The sequence below is a fragment of the Macaca thibetana genome, chromosome 17, assembly GCF_024542745.1.
Source record: "Macaca thibetana thibetana isolate TM-01 chromosome 17, ASM2454274v1, whole genome shotgun sequence".
NCBI lineage: Eukaryota > Metazoa > Chordata > Mammalia > Primates > Cercopithecidae > Macaca > Macaca thibetana.
In genome coordinates, this window is record NC_065594.1 from 78,313,704 (window position 1) to 78,337,202 (window position 23,499).

The 23,499-nt window shown below is 47.1% G+C and overlaps 1 protein-coding gene across 2 annotated transcripts in view; it reads right to left on the minus strand.

The window, feature by feature from the left end:
- STK24 (serine/threonine kinase 24) overlaps nucleotides 1-23,499 on the minus strand; it is a 128,960-nt gene that overhangs the window by 26,852 nt on the left and 78,609 nt on the right. For both annotated transcript variants that reach the window (XM_050765983.1, XM_050765984.1), the window contains exon 3: nucleotides 4,532-4,588. In XM_050765983.1, the coding sequence (XP_050621940.1) occupies nucleotides 4,532-4,588 (57 nt within the window). The remainder of the gene's footprint in view (nucleotides 1-4,531; nucleotides 4,589-23,499) is intronic.

A 23,499-nucleotide genomic window follows, 5' to 3' on the forward strand; every position in this document is an offset into this window, starting at 1 on the left:
ATTTCCCAGACTCTAAGCAGCAGCCTGTGGTCACACAACTAAGACCTTGCCAGCGGGACAGACAGGAGCAAACGTGCCCCGTGCCCCTGCTTGGTCTTGGCCCTGAAGCACTGGCAGCGAGAGAGGACAATGGCTGAAGACCAAGGGAAGCCTGGGGCTCCAGATGGTGGAGCCACCCACCAGCACAGACCGTGACAGTGTGGGTCAGAGCCACTGGCCCCACGTGCAGGGGAGAAATGAATTTCTATCTTTTATGAGACACTGTGTTAGAGCTACTAGGATGGAAGCTTGGCCTAAACATTAATGAATATGCCATCTCATTTCTTAAAACCCATGTTGTGGACTCATTTTTTAAGTCTGTCAAACACCTCTGCCTAAGTGACTGGTTTATGCAGCACAGTCCCTTTGTAATTAGATTCCAAGGTTGTCCCTCGGATTCTCTGGCAACACTAGCTGATCTTTTAACCAGCGAAAACCTCCTGGTCTCAGGCCCTCTGTGGCTCATCCTCACTCCAGCGCCCCCATTCACCTCCCCCGCCTGCACTGTTTTCCTTGTAGGAAGGAACCTTCTAACAAACGGTGTAACTGACCAACCTCACCAACAGAACAAGACTTTTTACACTGCTGTGTCCACCGCAATAACCCCCAACGGCCAGAGCAGCTGCTGAGACACAGGAGGCACACAAGTCTATGCTGAATGAAAAATGATTTCCCTCACTAGGCTACAAAGATGGACTGCACTGTAAGTTAGGGTGTCTTGGACTGTGTGATACTACTTACGCTCTAAGTCGGGGCACCCTACAGGCAAGGCGGCTGGAACTAGAGAGATGACTGACATAAGTAGTTTTCAAGTTATATTCCAAGAGCCCGGTGGCCTTAGGATCATATAAACACTAATTTCCATTTACCATTTTATTTTAAATTTTTTTAAATCAACAGACTGAGCACACTCAAATATGTGCATTCAAAATAAAATGTGTACCTATTTTATATTCATGGCTCTTAATAATACTGTCTCTATTCTCCACATGAGATCCCAAATTTGCATTTTTTAAAAGCTAAAAAGCACCCGGAGAACAGAAAAGGTAGCTGCTAAAGGACGCATCCCCTGCCAGCTGAGGGATGCCCATGCCCGACAGCAGACGCCCACGGGTGACGTCTCAGCAAGCCACCCAAGCAGACCTGGGCTCATCCCAGCCTTCAAGTCATAAAGCCTCTCTGCTTCGTCCTTCGCTCCAAAATGTGGAGCCTGAGATTTACGTATATGCCATGTTGTCTGCCGCCCAATCTTTAACTCGGGGCAAAGTCACTTCCCCTCTCCAGGGTGCCCCATGCATCTGTAAAATTCCAGATGGACTTTCAGTTCCCCTCAGCTCCAGCAGACCCCTGCACCTCGAGAGGGCCCGGTGGTGTGGATGTGGGAAAGCAGCAAAGACTGCAACAGCTCCCAGCCTACCTCCAAAACACCCCTTCCCAAGAAAGTGTGGCCTCTTTGAGGGGCTGAGAGCAGGCCAACAGAAAAGGGTAAAAATGGAGAAAGACGACAACATCAGAGGTGGGTAGAGGACACTCTGGGGTCAAGGGAGGCCACAGGCTCTGAGCTGGCAGAGCAAGGGTCAAGGCCCAGTGCTATCTGCTAGCTGGGACCCCTCAACCCTGAGGGTCTCCATTCCAGCACCAATTAAATGAGACGATTAAGGACATTCAAAAAGGAATGTCTGGCCGGGCGCGGTGGCTCAAGCCTGTAATCCCAGCACTTTGGGAGGCCGAGGAGGGTGGATCACGAGGTCAGGAGATCGAGACCATCCTGGCTAACACGGTGAAACCCCGTCTCTACTAAAAATACAAAAAACTAGCCGGGCGTGGTGGCGGGAGCCTGTAGTCCCAGCTACTCGGAGGCTGAGGCAGGAGAATGGCGTGAACCCGGGAGGCGGAGCTTGCAGTGAGCCGAGATCGCGCCACTGCACTCCAGCCTGGGTGACACAGCGAGACTCTGTCTCAAAAAAAAAAAAAGGGAATGTCTGTCCCTTGTCACCAGCACTCCTGAAGCAGAAGCGAATATGGTTTGCTGGAAGTCTCATACCATCTGGGATTTTTAAGTGGAGAGTTTTACCCCCTCCTTCCAACTGTAATGTCTAAAACTTCACCGACTGCAATTCAAAGAAATTCGAAGGTTATCATCAAATAAAATTATTATACCATTAAAAATGAACACGCTAAAGCATTACTGGAATTGCTCTTCTGAAGGCCTTAATGTTGGAAAAAGAGTCCCTGTAAACAACTTCGTATATGCTACAAATGAAATTCACTTAATAGTAAATCTAATTACATAAAACGAGGTAATTTTCCACATTTCTGTAGTATTTCCACAGAGTGAAAAAATGAAAAGCTCCTTATGTAATGTGAATATTTATGCAAAGGAACCAAAATAAGTTGTAAAAGTAATCCCGCTACATTGCTGTTTTTCCCCTTTTAATATAATTTTTATACCATATTAATTTTTCTTGAAATCTCCCTTTTTAATACCATTTTTATCAATTTTTTTTTTATTTTATTTTTTTTTTTTTTGAGATGGAGTCTCGCTCTGTCGCCCAGGCTGGAGTGCAGTGGCGCGATCTCGGCTCACTGCAAGCTCCGCCTCCCGGGTTCACGCCATTCTCCTGCCTCAGCCTCCTGAGTAGCTGGGACTACAGGCGCCCGCCACCGCGCCCGGCTAATTTTTTGTATTTTTAGTAGAGACGGGGTTTCACCGTGGTCTCGATCTCCTGACCTTGTGATCCGCCCGCCTCGGCCTCCCAAAGTGCTGGGATTACAGGCGTGAGCCACCGCGCCCGGCCTTTTATCAATTATTTTTATGGTTTATAACAGTATTTGATTATGTAAATTGGGTACATTAGCATTCTGGAGATACACAGTTTCAGAAGTTTATCGTCCCCCAAAAAACTATCAATTGCTACTATTACTGTGAGAAAGAAGTTTCATCTTCTTTATTTTAGAATTAAATTTTTTGTAGAGATGGGATTTTGCCATATGTCCCAGGCCAGTCCTGAACTTCTGGGCTCAAGTGCTCCTCCCACCTCAGCCTCCCAGAAGTGAAGAGACTGTAAGCGTGAGCCGCTGCACCAGGCCTAAGAAGCTTCCTCTCAAAGGGGTGTTCTTTCCTTAATGAATCACATCTGTGTAGACTACACTAAAAAAAACGCAGCTTCCTTCAGCTCTCCCTGCAACTGCAGTGGAAACCACAGCCCTGTCCTCCTGATGGCTGTCTATCATCCAGGACCCAACCTCTAACACTGCAATGACAGATCTGGCCTATCTTGAAAATCACCGCTCACCTAAATGCCCTGCACTTACAGGAGGGGTGGGGCAAGAGTGATCACAGTGTCTTCGCTGCATAACCACAGCAGGGATGAGACAGCAAGTGCTAAACAGCTGTGCGAATTCGTTTGCATTTACTGTGCGTCAAGGATGACTTCAGCTGTGCTCATGACATATGCCGGTTATCTGTGAGCACTGCATCGAAACCCAATAGGAAGCCATGTTTTACACAAGCAAATCACAGACCAGGACGGTACAGCCACCCTCCGCCTGGCTTCCACTACCTTACCTGTGGACTGGAGGCCACAGAAGACACTTGGGAGAGTTCAGAGGAGACATCACTGGTGTGGGCCAGCCCCACCTCCATGCCCTGGGAGCGGGGAAGTGTGTGTTCCCCTTGGCACGGCCACTGCTCCCACATCCAACATCCGACCTCCATAATCACACCGTTCCTTACTTCCAAAATGAAAATACTATACGCTTATTTTGGAAACTAAGTTGTCATGCGAAATATGAAACAATGGTGAGATAACAGCCCTACAAAAGTAAATAGAACCTGTTTTGGAAAATAAGCTACCAAACTGTTCTTAGGTGAGATAATTCCAGGCATGATCCTTCCTTGCTTCCTTCTATGAATGGATTGATTTCCCATGAAACAAAACAGCTGGTTTCAGAAGTAGACGGATAGGCTGGGTGTAGTGGTTCACTTTGGGAGGCCAAGACAAGGGGATCACTTGAGGTCAGGAGTTCAAGACCAGCCTGGCCACCGTGGCAAAACCCTATTTCTACCAAAAAATAAAATAAAATAAAATAAAAAAGTAAAATAAAATAAAATAACCACCCAACAACAAAACCACAAAATTGGCCAGGTGTAGTGGCATGCACCTGTAGACCCAGTTACTTGGGAGGCTGAGGCACAAGAATCACTTGCACCCAGGAGGTGGCGGTAGCAGCGAGCTGAGATTGTGCCACTGCAATCCAGCCTGGGTAACAGGGCAAGGCTCTATCTCAAAAAAATAAAAAATAAAAAAAAAAGTAGACCGATAATTTTTAGTGATATTTAAAAAGCAAAAACACTGAAGGAATAGTTTGGTTCCTTTTTTAATGCAACTTGAAAGAAAAAGAAATGGATACATGCAACGGATTCTTTAAAACCCAGGTTTCCTGAGAAAAAGGCTCAATATGTATCTTCTGTATCCAGCATAATACTTACTAGATCTAGTGCAGAGCCTCCACCAAGATATTCCATTATTATCCATAATTTTGTATCCTATAAAACAAAAAAAGAAGAGAATCATTTTCAAAATGAATCCAGGAATTTTTTTTTTTTAATAATCAAAGGGTATTTTTCAGTATTATACTGGAGCTAGAAAGTTTTACAAACATGTACCAGCAAGGGAAGTGTGTCAAAGTGAGAACTGTGCAGGGGCCCCCAGAGCACAGGGAAACCCCCACCATGATCTGGGAGGGAGCCATGGGGTGTGCTTGGGGGCCCGCACCTGACTCCAGGGCTCCCGGGAGTGCGTTCCACCCACCACCCCAGGATCTCGGAAGGAGGACCAGGTGTTTCCATTTTTAGGCCACTTCACTGGGGGGATCCTCAGGCACAGCGAGACCTGAGAACCTGCAGCCACTTGAGGCAGCAGTGTCACACACATCGGGAGAGCAGTGCCAAGGCGAGACCCTCTCCTCCCTCCTCCTGCGGCACTGAGCCTCCCCTGCACCCCTGTCCCCCACTGTGTGTCTCCAGGTCCCTGTGGGCGGAGGGACCGCCTTGCGTGGCTTCCGACTCGCTTGCCTGTTTGGTAGAAGGGCAGCCAATTCTAGCACCTCCCGATGCTGCCACTCTCCCCGCTCAGGGAGCTTTCCAGAAAAGCAGGCCTGTCCTAACATGCGTGTCTGTGTCTTCTCAAGGCCCTGGCTCTCACGGTCCCCAGCTCTGCGCCTACCTTCCCTGTGGTCTCTCTTGAAGCTGCTCAGCCCTCCTGACTTGCAGAATTCTCTTTAAAAACACAAATCCCAAAGTGCTACTCCCTGGAAAACAAGCCTGCAAACCTGCCCACCCTCCTGGGGGAGGCAGGCAGTGCAGGGCACGGGGCAGCCTGGGCAGGGTCTGGATCCCGACTCCCACTTCACAACCTAGGGGGGGCCTGGGCAGCTGTCTCCTGAGCTTCCGCATGAGGCCTTGGCCAAGAGCCTGGCCACGGCGAGCAGCCAAGAACCCACGGCTGGCACGGGACGCCACCGCCAGAGTGCGGGTTCACAGTGGGTTCACGGGGTTCAGACATCAGCCTGCTTCGCTGCTGACTCAAAAGCTCGATGGTGGGCTTTGCCGGCATGGAGAAAAAGAAAAGAAGAAACTTTTCTGAAGTTCTCTGGTCCCTTTGGGACAGCACTGCGTCTGGCTCTTAGAACACCCAAGGAAGACCCCTCAGCTTGCCCCACTGCAGGTCTCACTGTGCTGACTCCAAATGAACTCACCCTTGGAGAACACATCCCAACTTCCCCGGCATTTTTACTTTTGGAGGTTCCGCAAATCAGGAAAAGGCTTCACTTGTCTTCCCCTCCCCACGCCCCAGGCAAACTTTACTTTTATTATCTACTGCTCTGATTTTCATTTCAGGTTTATTTCTCTGCATTTTCCACTTAACAGCAAACTCAAGTGCCCAGGGACAGTGCTGGTGTGCTGGAGTCCAGCAAATGTTAACTGTGGACCCTGTGACCAAGGAAGGGTAACTCATGTTGACTCTGGGAGGCGCTAATGGCAAGATGCACTGCGTTTATAAAATGCATTCCTCTCAACATTCAAACTAAATCCTGCCATCTGGAGTTGATTCGATGAGAGTCCAAATAAACAGCCCAAGGTTTAATGTATGTTGAATGCTTTTCAAGCTTTTAAAAGCCCTTGACTAAGATAATAAAGACAACTTCAGTCTTGACTGGACAAGCGCGGACGCCTCAAATGATGTGTCTGACACCCAACTCAGAGGGACAGGCGTGTTGCTCATTCAATAACCACCCAGTCATGGGCACCTGCCTTGAGGAGGCTTGGTGATCCCAGGCTCTGATTTCAGGGAAGCTTCCATCATCAAGAGTGTCCTTCAGCACACCTTCACCTCACACACACACTCACCTGCAGGCTACTACAATCCTTGCTCCCGGGGAATGGGCATGCCACAGTAAGCTCTTCCAGGAAAACACCAGTATCTTTCTAGATGGCACGGGAAATCTAAATGGCTTTTCTCTAAGAGACCTGGGAACTTTGACATTTCTACTCCCACTCCCTTTTTAACAGCTGCTGTTAAACTGGTTTCACTGGCTCCCATCCCTTCTATTTTCTGGACATTAAGTATGCTCCCAGCAAGGAGGTAATCTCCCCGCCTCTTCTCCCAATGCAGCCAGCTGTGCAATATGACACCCTGGGAAACAATCTTTTGCTGACTTAGGGAACTGAGGGTCACCAGGCAGCTTCCTGGAGCAGTGAGGCACAAGTGACCACCTCCTTGTCCAGCTGCACTCCAAACCTCTGCCCTCCTCAGGTCGCTGCTGCTCTCAGTCTGACCACCAATGTCACTACCTGCCAAGCAAACACAATAACCTTCACCTGGCTACCTTCTCCTTTCAAGGAGGCCTAGCAGGACACCTCAACCAAGTTTTCTGTGTCGCCCTGATCCTTCCCAGGACGTGCAAGCAACAACAGAACATCCAGAAGCTCTCCACCCAGAGCAAACCCCGCCTCAGGACCAAGGCCACCTCCTTCCTGGAGAGGAAGATGGAGAAAAAAACACAGCCTTCCCGTTTCCCTCCAGCTCATTCCTGGTAGCAGACGCGCTGGGTGGCAAGGCTAGCCAGACAAATGGCTTACCAGAGGGCACTCAGGAAACCAGCTCAAGTCTTATTGAGGTCACTGCGTCTCAAACACTGGGCTGGGCCTGTGACTCACACACCAGCACCAACAACCAGGAGTCAGGAAAAGCTCCACTCTGGGTGGAACCTGCTTTTCAACCTCATTGGGTGCGTCACCACCCAATGGGTTCACCTTGCCCGCTGCCTAGACAGAGGCGATTCATCAAGACAGGGGAACTGCAATTGAGAAAGAGTAATTCACGCAGAGCCGGCTGTGCGGGAGACTGGAGTTTTATTATTACAGAAATCAGTCTCCCCCAGCATTCGAGGAGCAGAGTTTTTAAGGATAATTTGGGGGGTGAGGGGAAGCCAGTGAGCAAGAAGTGCTGACTGATCAGAGACGGAATCACAGGGAGCCAGAGCTGTCTTCTTGCGCTCAGTCAGTTCCTGGGCGGGGTGGGGGTGGCGGGGCCACAAGATCAGATGAACCAGTTTATTGATCTGAGTGGGACCAGCTGATCCATCAAGTGCAGGGCCTGCAAAATATCTCAGGAACTGATCTTTGGAGCAGTTTAGAGTGGGTCAGAATCTTGTAGCCCCCAGCTGCATGACTCCTAAACCATAATTTCCAATCTTGTGGCTAATGTTAGTCCTACAAAAGCAGTCTGGTACCGAGGCAAGAAGGCAGTCTGCTTTGGCAAAGGGCTGCTACCGTCTTTGTTTAAACTATAAACTAAGTTTCTCCCAAAGTTAGGTCAGCCTATCCCCAGGAAGGAACAAGGACAGCTTGCAGGTTAGAAGCAAGATGGAGTCAATTAAGTTCGATCTCTTTCACTGTCTCAGTCATCATTTTGCAAAGGCAGTTCCAGGTGTGCAACCATTCCAGCCACTGAAGGTTGGCCCAGGGGACTGCATGGAGCCCGCTAGACACAGGCAGCAGCTGCACCCCTGCCTGGCATCCCTGGGGCTCTCTTCCTGTGCGCGGCATGCACCAGCCACTAACAGAGGAGGACCCCAACACCCAACGCCAACCACGAAGGATGGCAGCTTTCCCCTCCTTCCCATGGAAATGGGAGGAAGTGGAGGAGGGGCGGGGGCAGGAACACATGGACACAGGGAGGGGAACATCACACACTGGGGCCTGTCGGGGGGTGGGGAGCTAGGGGAGGGATAGCATTAGGAGAAATACCTAATGTAGATGATAGGCTGATGGGTGCAGCAAACCACCATGGCACATGTATACCTACGTAACAAACCTGCACGTTCTGCATATGTATTCTAGAATTTAAAAAAAAAAAAAGTAAAGAAAGAAAAAGGGGACAGAGTAAAGGCTGGGTCTCAGTCTTCTGGTGCCCATAATGTGGGCCGCACTCACACCACGCCCCTGCAGCACTGCACTGGCAAGACAGGAAAACAGACAGTCAACACGGGCGCCAGGAGAGGGCCCTGAAATGTGCCTCTGTCGAGATCCCAAAGAATCGTTTCTACCACCAACAATCCGAAGGAAGAAACGTTCAAAGGCGAACACACGGATAAGCTTGAGAAAGCAAGAGACAGGCTTTGGGGGCTGCAGGCAAGGCTCTCGTTTTCAGCCACACCAGGGGTCCTCCACCCCAGCAATGATTTTTGGGGCTGCTCAGGTCTGTTGCAGGCCTCCCCATGCACTGCAGGGTGTTTAGCAGCATCTCTGGCTCTGCCCACTAGATGCCGGTGACACATCCCAGGTTCTGATAACTGAAAATGTCTCCAAACATTGTCAGTGTCCCCCAAGGGCAAAATCACCCAACTGAAAACCCCTGCACTACACCCACGATGGACGCTGACAAGTATGACATGGTTCCTGGGCCAGAAGCACTGTTCAGCCATTCTTCCTCAGCTTGGCTTATACACTGAAACTCCGGCAGCAGGAAGATCAGCATTCACCAGGAGACATCAGGCAAGTCATTTAAACCCTCTAAATTCTTCATCCACAACAAGATGGGAATCAGATCTGTGCTTCCAACCTCACAGTTCCCAGTGACAATTAAATGAGATCATGAGTAGGAAAGCACTTGGCAAAGTTCATGGTGCTCAACAGATGCAAAGTGCCATCATCTTTATCAACATCATCACCCAGAAATGCCTCTGAAGAACCTGATAAAACCAAAAGGGCCCAATGAATAATTCTAAGTAGTTTCTGAGCAAAATGAAGCCTGGTACAATGATTCACGTATTCTGCACCAGAGGCCTCCAGGCAGGAGCGTCTGAGTGGCAGCCTGTTCTCCGGGAAGGACCAAGCTCTGTCCTGCAGATGTGGAACCACTGTCCTCAAAAAACCTTCCAAACCATGACTTCTGAAGCACGCGTTCCCCAAGAAAAATAAACCAGCAGGATTCTCAACACAACCATGACTTTAATCGAAATAATGTCATGTTTTTTAAATGACCTCAAATAACCTATGTTATGAATGACCTCATGATACAATTTTCTCATCAGGGAAATAAAAATATTCATTTAATTAATAAATTCAGGAGTCAAAATAAGTATATAGAGTGAGAAGTCTCCCTCCCACCCTGGGCTCCCATTACCCAGCAAACCAACCCTCCCTGCCCCAGCAAGTCATCACAGCATCTAATGTAACCTCAGAGAAAGTTATGCACATATAAGCAAATACCTACAAAATCTTACCCCCCTTTTACCCAAACAGCAGCATTCTACACACACTGTTGTCTATCTTGCTTTTTATCTAAAGTTTCTTAAAGAGCAGTCCATATCAGTAAAGGACTTCATTTTTTAACTATAATTAGTCCATGCCTTATTGAGCTCACACTGTTTCCATTTTTTGCTCTGATGGCCAGGTGTCAAGGATGAGCTGCATACTTGTCAATTTTGGTAGGTCCTAGAAGTAGACCTGCTGGGTGAAGGGATTCCATCTGAATTTTTAACAGATACTGACACGTGACCCTCCAAAGAGGCTGTCCCACATATGGCCTCAGCAGTGTCTGAGAGTGCTAATTTCCCCCTTTACCATGCCACGGTGTCATCAAGTTGTTTTTTTTTTTTGTCTTTGTTATGGGCTGAATTGTGCTTCCCTCTCCCACACACCCATGATTCACATGTTGGAGTCCCAATTCCCAATACTGCAGAATGTGACTCTTTTAAAGAGGTGACTGAGTTGCAATGAGCTCATTAAGGTGGGCCCTGATCCAATATGGCTGGTGTCATAAAAAGAGACGAAGAAACACACACACACACACACACACACACACACACACACACAGGGGAAGACCACGTGAGCATACAGGGAGAAGACGGTCATCCACAAGCCAAGGGGAGAAGCCTCACAAGAAACCCACCCTGCCAACACCTTTCCAGGTTTGTTAGCAAATGAATTCCTGTCGAAGCCTCCCAGTCTGCGGTACTTTGTTCTGGCAGCCCCAGCAAACTAAAGCCAGTTATTCATTCATACACAAATGATGCTTCGGGGGAGTTTTATTTATCTTTCTCCTATTGTAAGGCTGGCCATCTTTATATATTGAAGAGTCATGCATATTTTCTTTCCTGTGAGCTGGGTATATCCTTTGTCCATTTTTCTATTGGGTTACCGACCTTTTTTTTAAAAGCAGGAGTTTTTAACATATTGGGAAAATTCGCCTTCTGTAATAGGAGCTGCAAACACTAGCTTTTGCTTCTGGTAGGTTTTGCTTGCAGAAATTAATTTAATACAGACATAGTATCAATAACCATAGCACTTCCAGGCCAACTTGCCCCAAAGTATTTGGAAGCACTTCCTAAGAACCCGGAGTCGTTGACCGGAACCAGGGCCCCCACATTAACAACTCTCGCAGGAGCTTGGCAGAGGTCACACGAACCCACCAAGGTTAAAAAAAAAAAAAAAAAAAGGCAAACAACAAAGGGCAGATGCCACACAGCTAACAATGAAGATTTTAAAACAGGAATTCAAAGCTGCAGCTCTGCTCTGCACTTGCAATGCCCTCGGCAGCCTCCACACTTCACCAGCTGTAACCAAAGGCTGAGACCAAGAGGTATAAACAGTGCAGCGGGCTTTATTAAAATCACGCGGGGTCCAGACTTCCTTAAGAGTGTGAGTTTTTGTAAAAGGTACCTTTCTGCGCAGATGACACATGTGGCTTCAAAACCTCAAGGCCTGGTTTGCATCCTGCCTCCGCCCAGGCCAGCTCTGACGGCAACTACAACAAGGCCTTGCCTATGAGCCTCCACTTCCCACCTGCCCACGGGACTCATGTGCATGCTCCTCAGAGGTACTTCAGTGGCGATAAAGTGAGGCTGTGTACACAGCAAGACTCATCAACTTTAACCACTGTTACTGTGTTAACTCTACAGCGTCCTCTGTCTGAACTGCAGGCTTGCCAACCCGGGAGAAATCCAAGCCTGCTGCCCAATTTACCTTCAGAGCAGCCCCTGACCATCTTCAAAGTGCACGAACCATTCCTGGGCTCGAAAAGCTTATCTGGTTGTTCCTCAGGCTCACAGATGCTAGGACTTCTCGACTGATTCATCCAACACATAACGTACCTACTAGGTACCCAAGGTGGCTGAGGGGGGAACGCAGAGTGAGTAACACCCTGGCTCTGGCTTCCAGGAACTTCTAATAACAGAAAAGTGGGCAAATAATTAGCATCAGGCCGCCAGCGGCAGATGCCACAAAAGAGACAGGGAAGGCCTGGTTGCTCAGGAAGGTCCGTCTGACCTCCGGGAGGGTGGCAGCACCTAAGCTGTTCGCTGAAGGGCTATGACCTGCCAGCCTGGCGCAGGGGGTGTGTTTCTCACAGGCTCAGGTGGAGAAGACCAGCAGAAGGTGAGGAAAAATCCTGCTCGCCGAGGGCAGCTGGGAATGAGAGGGACACCCTTGAAGCCAGCTGACGGGGTTCAAAGTTCATTTAATAAGCAATGGGAAGTCACCGAAACTTCTGCTAATAGAACAAATGACCAGCCACTGCCTACAACAACAAATACCCAAGACAGCCAGCTCTGCCAGGACAAACAGCAACAGCGGGTAGGCAGGGGAGGGAGTGGAGATGGGTGCCTACATTTCTGTGACATTGAGGAAACATTCTGGTGGGATATTCACCAAGCCAGCTGCTTCCTTTGTTGGCTCCCGTGTGCATAGATATAAACCTTTTTCTACCATTAATATGTCTTTTATCAGTTTAATCTGCAGGCCCCAAATGCCGAACCTAACAGAGAGAAAGAGTTTTTCCTTCCTGACAAGTGAACTATTGCCAAATTTTTAACTCAAAGGGCACACTGGTCATATGCAAGCCACTCTAGGTAAATAAAGTCCAGCCCTATCACTTATTATCTTTATTTAATAAGAGGACCCTATAGTCACAGGAGAACATTACGTCCTGTGGGTCACTCTTCCCATGCACTACCCTAGTTCCAAACTGCATTTTGAACTCTTACATTATCTCAGCAACACAATTAAAGGGGTGGGGCACGACATACAACGCTGAGTTGGACTAACGTCCAGGGTCAAAGCTTCCACGCAATCAATGCGGGGTAAAGGCTCTGGCCTTCCGTTCTCCCAAGTGATCATTATTAGAAAAGAACCAGCCAGCAGTGACGGCTTCCGGTGTTGGAGAAAACCAGGATTAGAGAATGTGGAAGGAAGGCCTCATCCTCCCTGGTGTTCGCAAACAAACATGTCCAACTTAGGCATATAACAGCTTAACGTCTCCAACCCACTCCCATAGGGAAGGCAGCCTACATTAACATGGAGTTTCTGTAGCAAGTCATGTCACTACTACCTGAGGAGGCTTCCCGCAGTGAAGAGGCTGGATGGAGAATGAGAAGTGTTCTCTGGAGAAAACGAGGGAGAGCTGCAAAGATGTACGGGGACCAGCCCAGCACGGAAAGCCGGGGAGCTGCCCGGCTAGGGTGGAGAGGGAAGCACTCGTTGTTCTTCCCTTTCAGACACCAGGCATTGTGCTGGGTGCCTGGTGTACATCATGCCACCAGTCCTCACCACGTTCCCATGAGCTGGGGTAGAGCTGGCCCCTTTAAAGAATGCAGCAGGAGCATGCCGGACCTGCACCCCTTCTCATCTCCCTGTGAGCACCGCCTTCTCTGCTGACCCTAAACTAATGTCCAAGTTCCCAACAGGTGGCTTAGTCACTATTTTTAGGGATGAGCATGGGGTAGGGGAGATCACTGCTGATTAGGAGAGGGAAGGGAGACCCCAGGCTTTCCTCTTCCAGCGGGCCCCAAAGGCAGCAAAAGCAAGGAACGTTTATCTTGTGCTGGCAACAAACAGTAACTAGGAGAAAGGCCACTGTAACATCGACATCAACTTAAACAGAGGGGTGCAAAATAAAACCTGAAATAACACAGAGGAACAAAACGAAGCAACTGAAAATTACTGGATCACATCCTCACATCAAAGAGAAAAGTCAAAACCATCACTACAAGTTAGCTACAAATAATACTGGAAACACTGCCACGCCAAAAGATGTACAATCCAGCCAAAGATTTATTTCGAGAAAACCCACAGCATTACATACATTCATCACTAAGCCAAAAAAAAAAAAAAATACTGAGTGTTCAATCCAAAAGTCTAAGGAGGAAAGCAAAGAAGAGAATAAAGATACATGCATAATCAAAAATACTGGGATGAGAAATGAATCCAATCATTTTTAAAATAGATAACCTCCAATTACTATCACCAAGGAAAAAAATAGGTAACACATCCATTTGCAATAGAGCAATAAAAGGAGAAAATCTTTAGACAGGAAAAAAATTTTAATGCAATACATGGCAAAATTTTACAGTAGTAAATTTATACAGAATAAGACAATTTCAATCATCTATTAATAAAATTTACTCAAGAAAGAATAACAACTATAGGCAGAAAAGGGTGGGTGAAGAAATAGATCAACTCACCTCCTTTAAAGTGTGTGTGTGTGTCGTGTGTGTGTCGTGTGTGTGTGCGTGTGTGTGTAAACAAATCAACAGATCGCAAGAGGCTCAAATGGTTTTGTCCTTGAGTAATTCCAAAACGTGAAGGAACTGGTAATTTTAGCAACTCCTTCAGGGCACAGTATTTTTTAAGGGCATCACAACATAATACCAAAATCAAAGAGAGAGGAGGAGGAAGAGGTTCGTATTAAGGAAGGATGAGAACTCCTAGGAAGAGGGAGGGTGCAGTTCTATGTGTGAAGAGCGAAGCCCTTTCTGCAACAGGGAGCTGTAGTCTAGTGAGAGGGGCTGGCCCAAAGAGGGCCATTTCTAGGGGAGGGAAAAAAGGTGCTTTTGGAAATGAGTATGTGACGTATGAGAGTCTCCGGGGATTTAAGTCTTTTTCAGCTTTTTTTTCTCAAATACCACTGGCCCACCTCTAGCAATCCTCAGGATTCGTTCAGCACAGCCCATCCCCCAGGTGGGCAGGATGCAGGGTTTTCAAGAGGCTTGAGCTGGGAAAGCAGGAGAGCCACATTCTCCTTCACGAGGGGTGGCCACAGGCTTCCTTAGGAAGAAAACAGCCCCAGAATTTCCGTCTGCTTCTCCCTGGTCAAGAAGGGAGGATCCATACCACCATCTTATATTAGTACCATATGGCAGCAACCCATACTGTACTAAGTATCCTCATGAAGAGAACTCCACTGGATTCTCCCAATCATCCTGTCCCCTTAGGTAATCAGCCTTCTCCCATTTTACAGATTAAGATGCCTGGTCACACGGCAAGGAAGGAGAGAAATTGGGACTCAAATCCAGATTTCCTGACATTGCATCAGAAGCCTAAATAAGAACCACAAGAAAAAAAAAATTAACAGACTATTAATTTATAAAGGATTCCAGTAAGAAAAATATTTTGACTGTTCTTAACATGTAATTTTTAACTGATTTCCTTTTAGAAGCTAATGAACTCTAATCTGACTGTCCAAAAAGTACATCAAGTTATGAAAACAATTGCCTGTAATTTGAAAGATTTGCATGCCTCATTCCATCATGCCAGATTTAAGAACTCCTGTTCTGATCCCCTTTAATAAACTGGAAAGAACACTGGGCATTCCCTAAAACATTCTTCTTGGGATTTATGTCACAGACCATCTCTTTTGGAAAGGGCTGCGTGCGTGCGTCCGCACACAATACGTACAGAGATGTTCCTCTTCCATAAACACAAATGTGACACAATAAATGTGCTAATGGAAAGTTTCTGTGCTTAAATTCTAGCAGATACTAACAGGAATAAAAACATTCTGCTTAAACTTAAGGATGCTTACAAAGCAATCAGGGAAATACAACTACAAATAACCTAAATCTGAGGGAAAAGAAAAGAAGCAACAAAGAGAAGCAGGAAAAAGTACCCTGGGAGGCAAGAGAGAGATTTTTCTTTTCTCCCCATCCATCTTCATTAAAGAGCAAACATCACAGCCAATGATTACCAACTGCTAAGTCAGGTAAGTTCCATGCCATAATCTTGCTATGAAGCTAGTAATGTGTCCTTTCTGCAAAAGTGAAATATTTCTAATAATTACAATATTGTTCTTCTGCCAGGTGGCAATCTTAATGGTCAATACGTAACACGTTACAAATATCAATAAAAAACAAAAAAGTGATTTTTTATGACTTAGCATTAATTATTTCAAGACCCAGCCCTAAGAGACCAAACAAGACCAAGTCAGAAAGTGAGTATGTCTGAGAAAGAATAAAGACTTAATGGTATTCTGCAAAATTAAGAAGTGCCTCTAACAGTATTATAAGGACAAATTATGGAATGAGTAGGTTCACAAACACCAAATGCTGTATTTCAAATGCATGGGTGACAAATTCATATATTTCCATATATTTGGAAGCTAAACAGCTTCCAAAAGAAGGGACTGTTCACTGTGGCTGTCCAATGCTTGATTGTCCTGAGGGATTTTTTTCTAGTGTTGGAATCCTCTGGCTCTCTTCCCTCCTACCTTTTGCTACTTCATTTTTATTTCCTCCACAATTCTATTCCAGAAGGAACTGTCGGTTATGTAAATCAATGTGTTCTTGATTTATAATAAGTGTGTTAGCCGAGAGCTACTGAAACAGTCACACTGCACTAGGGTCAGACAGGCAAATCCAAGGGCACCCGCACTGAGGCACCCTGGGGCACAAACACCTGGCTAAACGCCCAGGAGAAGGGTCTGCGACCCACGGAGGGGTGCAGAGACAGCTGCTCCTCACTGCATCCAGCACGGAAGGAACCACCACCAATGCCTCGGTGAGGACGCCCCTGTGGCAGCACATAAAACCCAGTGGCAGGACAACGGGCTCCAAGAAACAGCCTCCCAGCTCCGTCTAGCACCCAGCAAACCAGGCCCCATGTCAGCAACAACCACGACAACTTGTTACTACCAGACAGGATTCAAGAAAGGGGCCAGGTTCCCGCAGCCCACTTTCCTTATTTTGAAGCAGGTGTCTTTATTTACTCACATGCCTGGAAATCATGCTGCGCTACAAGAACTGCGGAACGAGAACTGATTTGCCTCCCTGGAAATAAGTCTTCTCTTTAATTACTTACCTGCAGTCCTTTATTCCACAATCTAATTAACATTTGTGATCTCTGGTATCATACCACATTGCAGAAATTTACTCAGGAATATGGAAGTTTTAGAAAAGAAAGGATATGGCATAATTATCTTATTGGAATATATCAGATGTGTTTGGATACTCCAGACAGAGGTTTAAATTTGCAGAATGTGCATATTGAGACAAAAAGAACTAAAAATGCCATTAATACTTATTTTAAATTATAGGTAACATTAGCCAGAAACAGGGCTGAATTTCTTTTTGGAGAAGTAAAATATTTAGCCTAATTGGAATTTTAATTCCATTCAACTTTCTGGGCAGGAAAAAAACATAAAATGAAGCTGCCAAATATCTTCGGGGGCTTTTTTCAGTTACACTAGGACAGTGTGCTCAGCAGAGAGAAAGGGATCATAGTCCCTGTCCTCGGAAACATTTCAAAGCAGATCTTTTATATTATCTTCGGCACTGAGCCTACAATTTTTTCCCCATAATTGATTGCGAAATGAAATGTACTCCCTTGTGATTTCACAGCAAGATTTCCTTGCTGATTTGTTTCGTCCTTGCTGATGTGTTTAGTTCACCCAAAAGCAAATAGCTTTGCCTTTACCCATGGTCGCACTACATACAGTCTGATACCACGGGCTCCATGAACCATTTCAACATTCCACAAAAGCTCAAGGACAGATACTTGCATACTAAAGATTTTTCTCAGAGAAAACAGATGTGCTTCTCCCTCTCCCAGAAGTTGCAGCTGTGCCAGACTGATCAGAGAGGCAGCCGATGACTTCCAAATGGCAAAGAAAGCCTTGATGCATGGCTACCCTGCACTCATGCGGGAGGGGACGAAGGTCTCCAGGTTCCTTGCTGGGAGCCCATAGGTGGGATGATTTAAGCAGACAAGCAGACACCGATGTAGGGAAGTGAGGACTGTGTCTGTCAAGAGGCGGCAAGCATGCTCGTAAGAACCAGAGAATCCTCGTGTTTGGAATAAACAATCTGATTTCCAACCCTTGGCGAGGGCAGCAAAAGTGGAAGGGAGAATTGCCACAATCCTAACTCAAGTCACAAGGATAAAGATTTTGTTTATTGCTCAGAGGAAGGGAATTCTCATGGAAAAAATAAGTCAACTCCGACTGCTCTACCACATCAAAGGAGGGCGTGAGGCCACTGCGCAAGGAGAGAGAAGTCCCCAGCGTCGCTGGGCCTTGGTGGGCTGTGGCTGCGCAACCAGAAACCAATGACCAGAGTAACTCAACAGCCACCAGATAAAAACCCTCCATGTCCTCAGGAAGGGCTCCTCTGGGTGTGTCCCCACACGAGATCAACGATTTGGCTGTTCTCAGAGAACACTGTGCCCCTCTTCAATGCAATAAAAATCCAACTTACAAACCTCTGGGGAAACTGCCACTAAAAGGAGCCACGCACGTGACCCTGTTTATAAAACTTTGCAGACTCTGCTTGTTATATTTGCGCCACTTAAAGAGAATCACAAACCCAGAACCCATTCCTTTAGAGGGCAGAGTTGATTAATCGGAGCCAACAAATGGTGAAAACAGACAGAAGCGGCACAGAAACAGGATAGACATTTGGAAGTAACCTTTGGAAGACATTGTTTAAAATCACCAGCCAAAAACCTAAGAAAACAACACAGAGAAGTCACAAAACAGCGACATGCACAAACCACGTCATCTGCGGGTACACATTCTACTCTCCCCCTCCGAGTTTTAACATGCTGAGATTGGAGTAGGGCAGTGTTGGGACCAGCATTTCTAGGAGCAAGAAACCCATTTCCGATTCTGGCAGAGGCCAGGTGCCGAGCAGTCCCAGGTACAGGCAACCCCTTGGCCGCCAGGCCCACTCCTCAGCACGCCTCTGCTCTGGCCACCTCCCCGCCCACGGCACAGTCATGCTTCCGCACTGCCTTCCTCTAGCGTCTGCCTCAAAGCCACCCTCCCTGTGAGCTGCTCCCTGACCCCTCCACTGAGGGCTCCAGAAGCCCCACCCAAGCCTCCTTGTGCCCCGGTTTTCTCCACAGCACTTACGAAGGTGGGATTAACCATGTATTTTAGGAATGGTTTACAGTCTCTCACCACAAACTCCAGGCAGACTATGAACAAAAGTCATGATGCACATTTCTTTTTCCTTGCCTGCCAGATCAAGAAGAGTAAGACACCCATGTTTCTGTTCCCTTATTCTACTTTCCATGTCACAGATGCAGTGGTGATGCGCCAGTGAAAACCAGGACACCATGAAAGAGAGGTCAGAACCTCTTGTCCCAATCTCACACTGCTTACCTCAAACGACCTGTCATGGTCTTTGAGGAATTCAAGAGCTCCCAAAACAGAGGTGGCTCAGGAGACCTGGGCCCTGCTGGCAAAGCTCAGGAGGGCAGCTCCAGCCACTAACACAAATTCCGTGAACCACCCACATCCTGACTGTAAGACTTGCCCGTTGGCTTGTCTCTCATTTAGATAGAAGAAGAGAAGGCGGCATCTTCCTCCCATCCCTGGTGCAAGCTGGGTGGATACCAGGATGTGTACAGAAAACTGGCACAGCAATGGAAAAACAACAGGGCACAGCATCCTGGGGACAGAAGCTGTGAACTGTGACACTGACTCTCTAAAGGAATCTATCCTTCAGTTCATCAAGAATGACCAAGTGGGGCCGGCTGCACTCAGCAACTGAGCCACCAACTCACTTCAGGGAGTCCCAAGCCCCCACTCCACTATACATATTTTGGTACCAAGAGTGGTTCTAGAGGAACAAAGTCTTATGGACACTTTTTCTGAATTGGTTTTGGAGTTTCTGGAATTGACTCCCTCATCTGATTAGATCTTAAGATGCTAATGATATTGTGTGCAGTTAGGTGAGCACTGATGGTCTACGGTTTGAACTGTTGATAGAGATATGATAGACGTTTGCACCGGATACTCTAAAGACTTATAAGAAGGGTCTAAGTTAACTCTGTGTATGATCCCTTCCAACATCTTTGAAAAACTGAGAATATGATGTTGGTTGGTTGCTCTTAATGTCACTGGACAAAGTGGTGAAAGACTAGGATGAACTAAGGAATTCAAACGCTCAGCTCAAGCACTGCATCAAATCATCTAAGAGCAGCTAGGTGTGGCCTGAAGGAAAATCTCTCCTCCTGCAGTCAATGGGCTGAGATTGCTGAAAAGCAAACCCAGGACCTCATCCTGTGATTGGTTGAATGACAAGTTACAAGTTGACGTCCCAGCCTCATCGGGTGTCTGCTGGTAAAATGAGGGCATTGGTTGGGAAAGAATGGGATCCTGTAACTTGGGATGAGCCCCTATATTCTGTTGAGTCTTCTCTGTAAGTGGAAGAGTGGTGTGTAAGGACCTCTGGGGCTGGACGTGGCTACCCAAGGCCTGGAACTGAATACCTGGCTGTCAGGTTAGATGGACATGCGAGAATGGGTTCTTTGTCCCTCCTCCCATGCCATCTCCCCACTGTACACCCTGTACAAGAATCCAGGAGGCATTACCTGCCCATGTCCTCCTGTCTGCAGACCCATGGGAGACACAGCAGGAGCCAGTGGGACAGAAAGGGAAGGGAAAGCAGGACCGAGCCAGGCTGAGGGATCCCAGACGGTCACTAGGGAAAATCTGGTAACTCTGTCTCCAGATTTTCTGTCTCCAAGAAATCATTCATGATTCCATGAGGACCTTCAACACAGTTCCTTTGAAAACAGCTTCAGGCAGGCACAGTGGCTTATGCCTGTAATCCCAGCACTTTGGGAGGCCGAAGCAGGTGGATCACTTGAGGTCAGGCGCTCGAGACCAGCCTGGCCAACATGGCGAATCCCTGTCTTTACTAAAAATACAAAAATTAGCCAGCATAGTAGTGCAATCCCAGCTACTCACGAGGCTGAGGCAGGAGAATCACTTGAATCCAGGAGGCAGAGGTTGCAGGGAGCCAAGATTGCACCACTGCACTCCAGCCTGCATGACAGAGACAGACTCTATCCCAAAACAAAAACAAAAACAGCTTCAAATAAGAGCCTAATGTTCTCCACACATTCACCCTCACGAGGCATGAATATGTTTCTCAGACGCACAGCAGAGGGAATCCTGCACCTTGGGAATTTAAATCGGGTCAGTCGGGAGGGGATGCGGCATCTGCATTTTCACACCCTCCTGGTGTGTTCCCGCTTGGAGTTATTGTCTATGGAAGGAAGCACCCTCTCATCAATCCCTTGGAAAAGGTAACTTCTGATTCACTGAGTCCTGGCTCATCAGCTAAAAGAACTCACTGCTGGGGCAGGTGGAAAGTGATGTTTCCATGGGGCATTTCAGGGGTGGGGTGGGGTGGGGTGGGGTGGGTCATCGCTTCCCTGTGTGGATCTGAGATGGAGAGGGGGCAGGCCAGGTACACAGACTGGAAACCCAGGCTTGGACTAGAAGAGTATGCCAAGAGTAAGTAGGCAGCACTGCTCAGTAACCAAGGTAAGGAAGGGCCAGCGGAAGCACTGGAAGCCCTGATCAGGAAAGACAAGGTCTTGCTGCCCAAAGCTGAGGGCAGAGGTCACGTAGCCTGCCCACAGCTGCATTCCACACTCCCAACAGTGACTGACTTCTTAACTGAAAGGACTAAATGCAGGAGCGTAAGCCACACCCACCTGAGGCAGAGAACATGAAAAATTGAGACAAAAAGATTTCAGGCTAACACAGTGTTAATCAGAACCCTTTAATCCCCTCAATCTCTCAATCTCTCGCTGAAGATTTTAACCTACTGCAGGGTTCAGCTCCTGTGATGTGTGTGCTAATGTTACTTTGTGTTTCCTAAGGAACAGGACATTCACAAATACCTTACAGCTTCTTTTCTCTCAAATCCCACTGCATCACTCAGAAAGCTATTTACTGGAAAACAAAACTGTTTAAAACATTAATATGCTATTTCAGGAACTGCCTTTTATTTAATGCTTCATGGTCCTTTGTCACTTCATCTAGTTTTAAAAAGAAACATTTTAAGAAATGCATTTCAACCACAGGAAATGAGCAGGAGGCCCACAGAAAGCTATTACTGACTACACTTAGCATCTCTGGACTTAGGTTCTTAACCATGTTTCCTAAGGCCTCATCTTCCCAAGTGTGTTGGCTGGAGAAGCTATTTAAAAGAAAGCTCTGCCACGGTCTTGACATGGAATTGAAATTTACCATTCAGAAAGGGGAAGGGTGTCCCACAATTAAATACTGTCAGGAAATGCCGCATATTAAACCTCCCTCAGAGAGTCCCAAAAGCTCTGAGAATACTGTAACAGAAACCTGCTAAACCTGATACATCCAAACTCATGAGACCAGGTGGCACCTACTAACATCTCAAAGAATGGGACTCCTATGGAAACATATCCTTAGTTCAAACCTTCCCACCCCCGCCCCCCACCACTCCCGTGACCATCGGCTCACCAGTCAGTCTGAGACCCTTCTGTTGTGCCTCCTCCCACACCTCGCCCATTCCTTCCCCCATCCTCCCCCAACCCATCCACAAGCCCAACTATGACAATAATTAGATTTAGCACACAGACAAGCGTTGGGTAGGCCCAACTTAATAAAACACAGTGTAAGTGATGTTCGTAGCAAATTTCATGATTCCAGAGACCCGGGAGAACACTGGGATGCTCACATTTTTTAATGACACACCTAGACTTTCTCCATTTTCTTAAGTAGCCACATCTTTTCTTACTACATCCGATGAGTAAAACATGCATGTCCATGTCACACTTACCAACACACATTCAAGTTACTGTTTACAACTCTGAAATGAGAATATAAGGGGGGAAAAAAGGGAAACCACAACAGAGGGTTCCAACAATATTTATATCACATTATTCACACCTCTTATGTGTGGTTTCAAACTCTTTAGTCTCTAATTAAGCAAAGTGACTAAAAACAGCTCAGTTTTCAGGAACTGAAGTCGGGTTCACTTGCACAGACTACTCACTGTGGAGTCACAGGAGTGGCCTGTGGAGTGGCGCAACCCCAGGAGGGGAGCCTCCCTGAACCTGCACGCTCCCTCCTCACAGAGCTGTGGTGTGCTCCAGGCAGGCACTGCGCACGGCCCAATCCTCCTCTTCCTTGGCCAGCCAGGGGTGGGGCGGGGGCCAGGAGGGCTGGGGCAGCCGAGAGAGACTCCAGTAGAGAACCCCAGGAACTGAGGAGGCTGCAACCTACCTCTGTCAAACTTTTAGAACATGAATTTTTCAGTGAAAATTCTGATGTCCCCCCCAGTTTAGGAGCAGAAAACCGCCTTATCTGAATAATAAACTACAAAAATTAGGTACATGATAGAATCGATTGGCAGAATACAATTCAAAATAAGTTATCTGTATCAAAACAGCTCATGCACCCCATAAATATATATACCTACTATGTACCCACAAAAATTAAAAATAAAAACGTTTAAGTAAAAAAAATAAAAATAAGAAATTTTAAAAAACAAAGTCAGTTATCTGACATTGGCCAATCCTCATGTATCATCTCTATGGTGAGATAAGCGCAGTAAGCAGCTCCCCTAAACCTGTCTGCTCTCCAACATGGCCCAAGGTCCCCATTTGGCTTTCCCCTGTTGCTCTATCAGTTTGGTGCCTTTATCAAGAAATTTTCCTAGTATCTCCTTAAATTTCCCCCAACTCCTCGCCCTCTGTCCCAGGGTGCTGCTGCGGGTGTTCTTGCAGAGTCCCCTATGCCAATGGAGGGTCCTCTCTTTAAGCTGCTGCCCCAGCTCTCCAACCCTAAGCCAGCAGAAAACTCTAAACACTGATCCAAGAAGCTATTGCCCCGTCTTACTCTG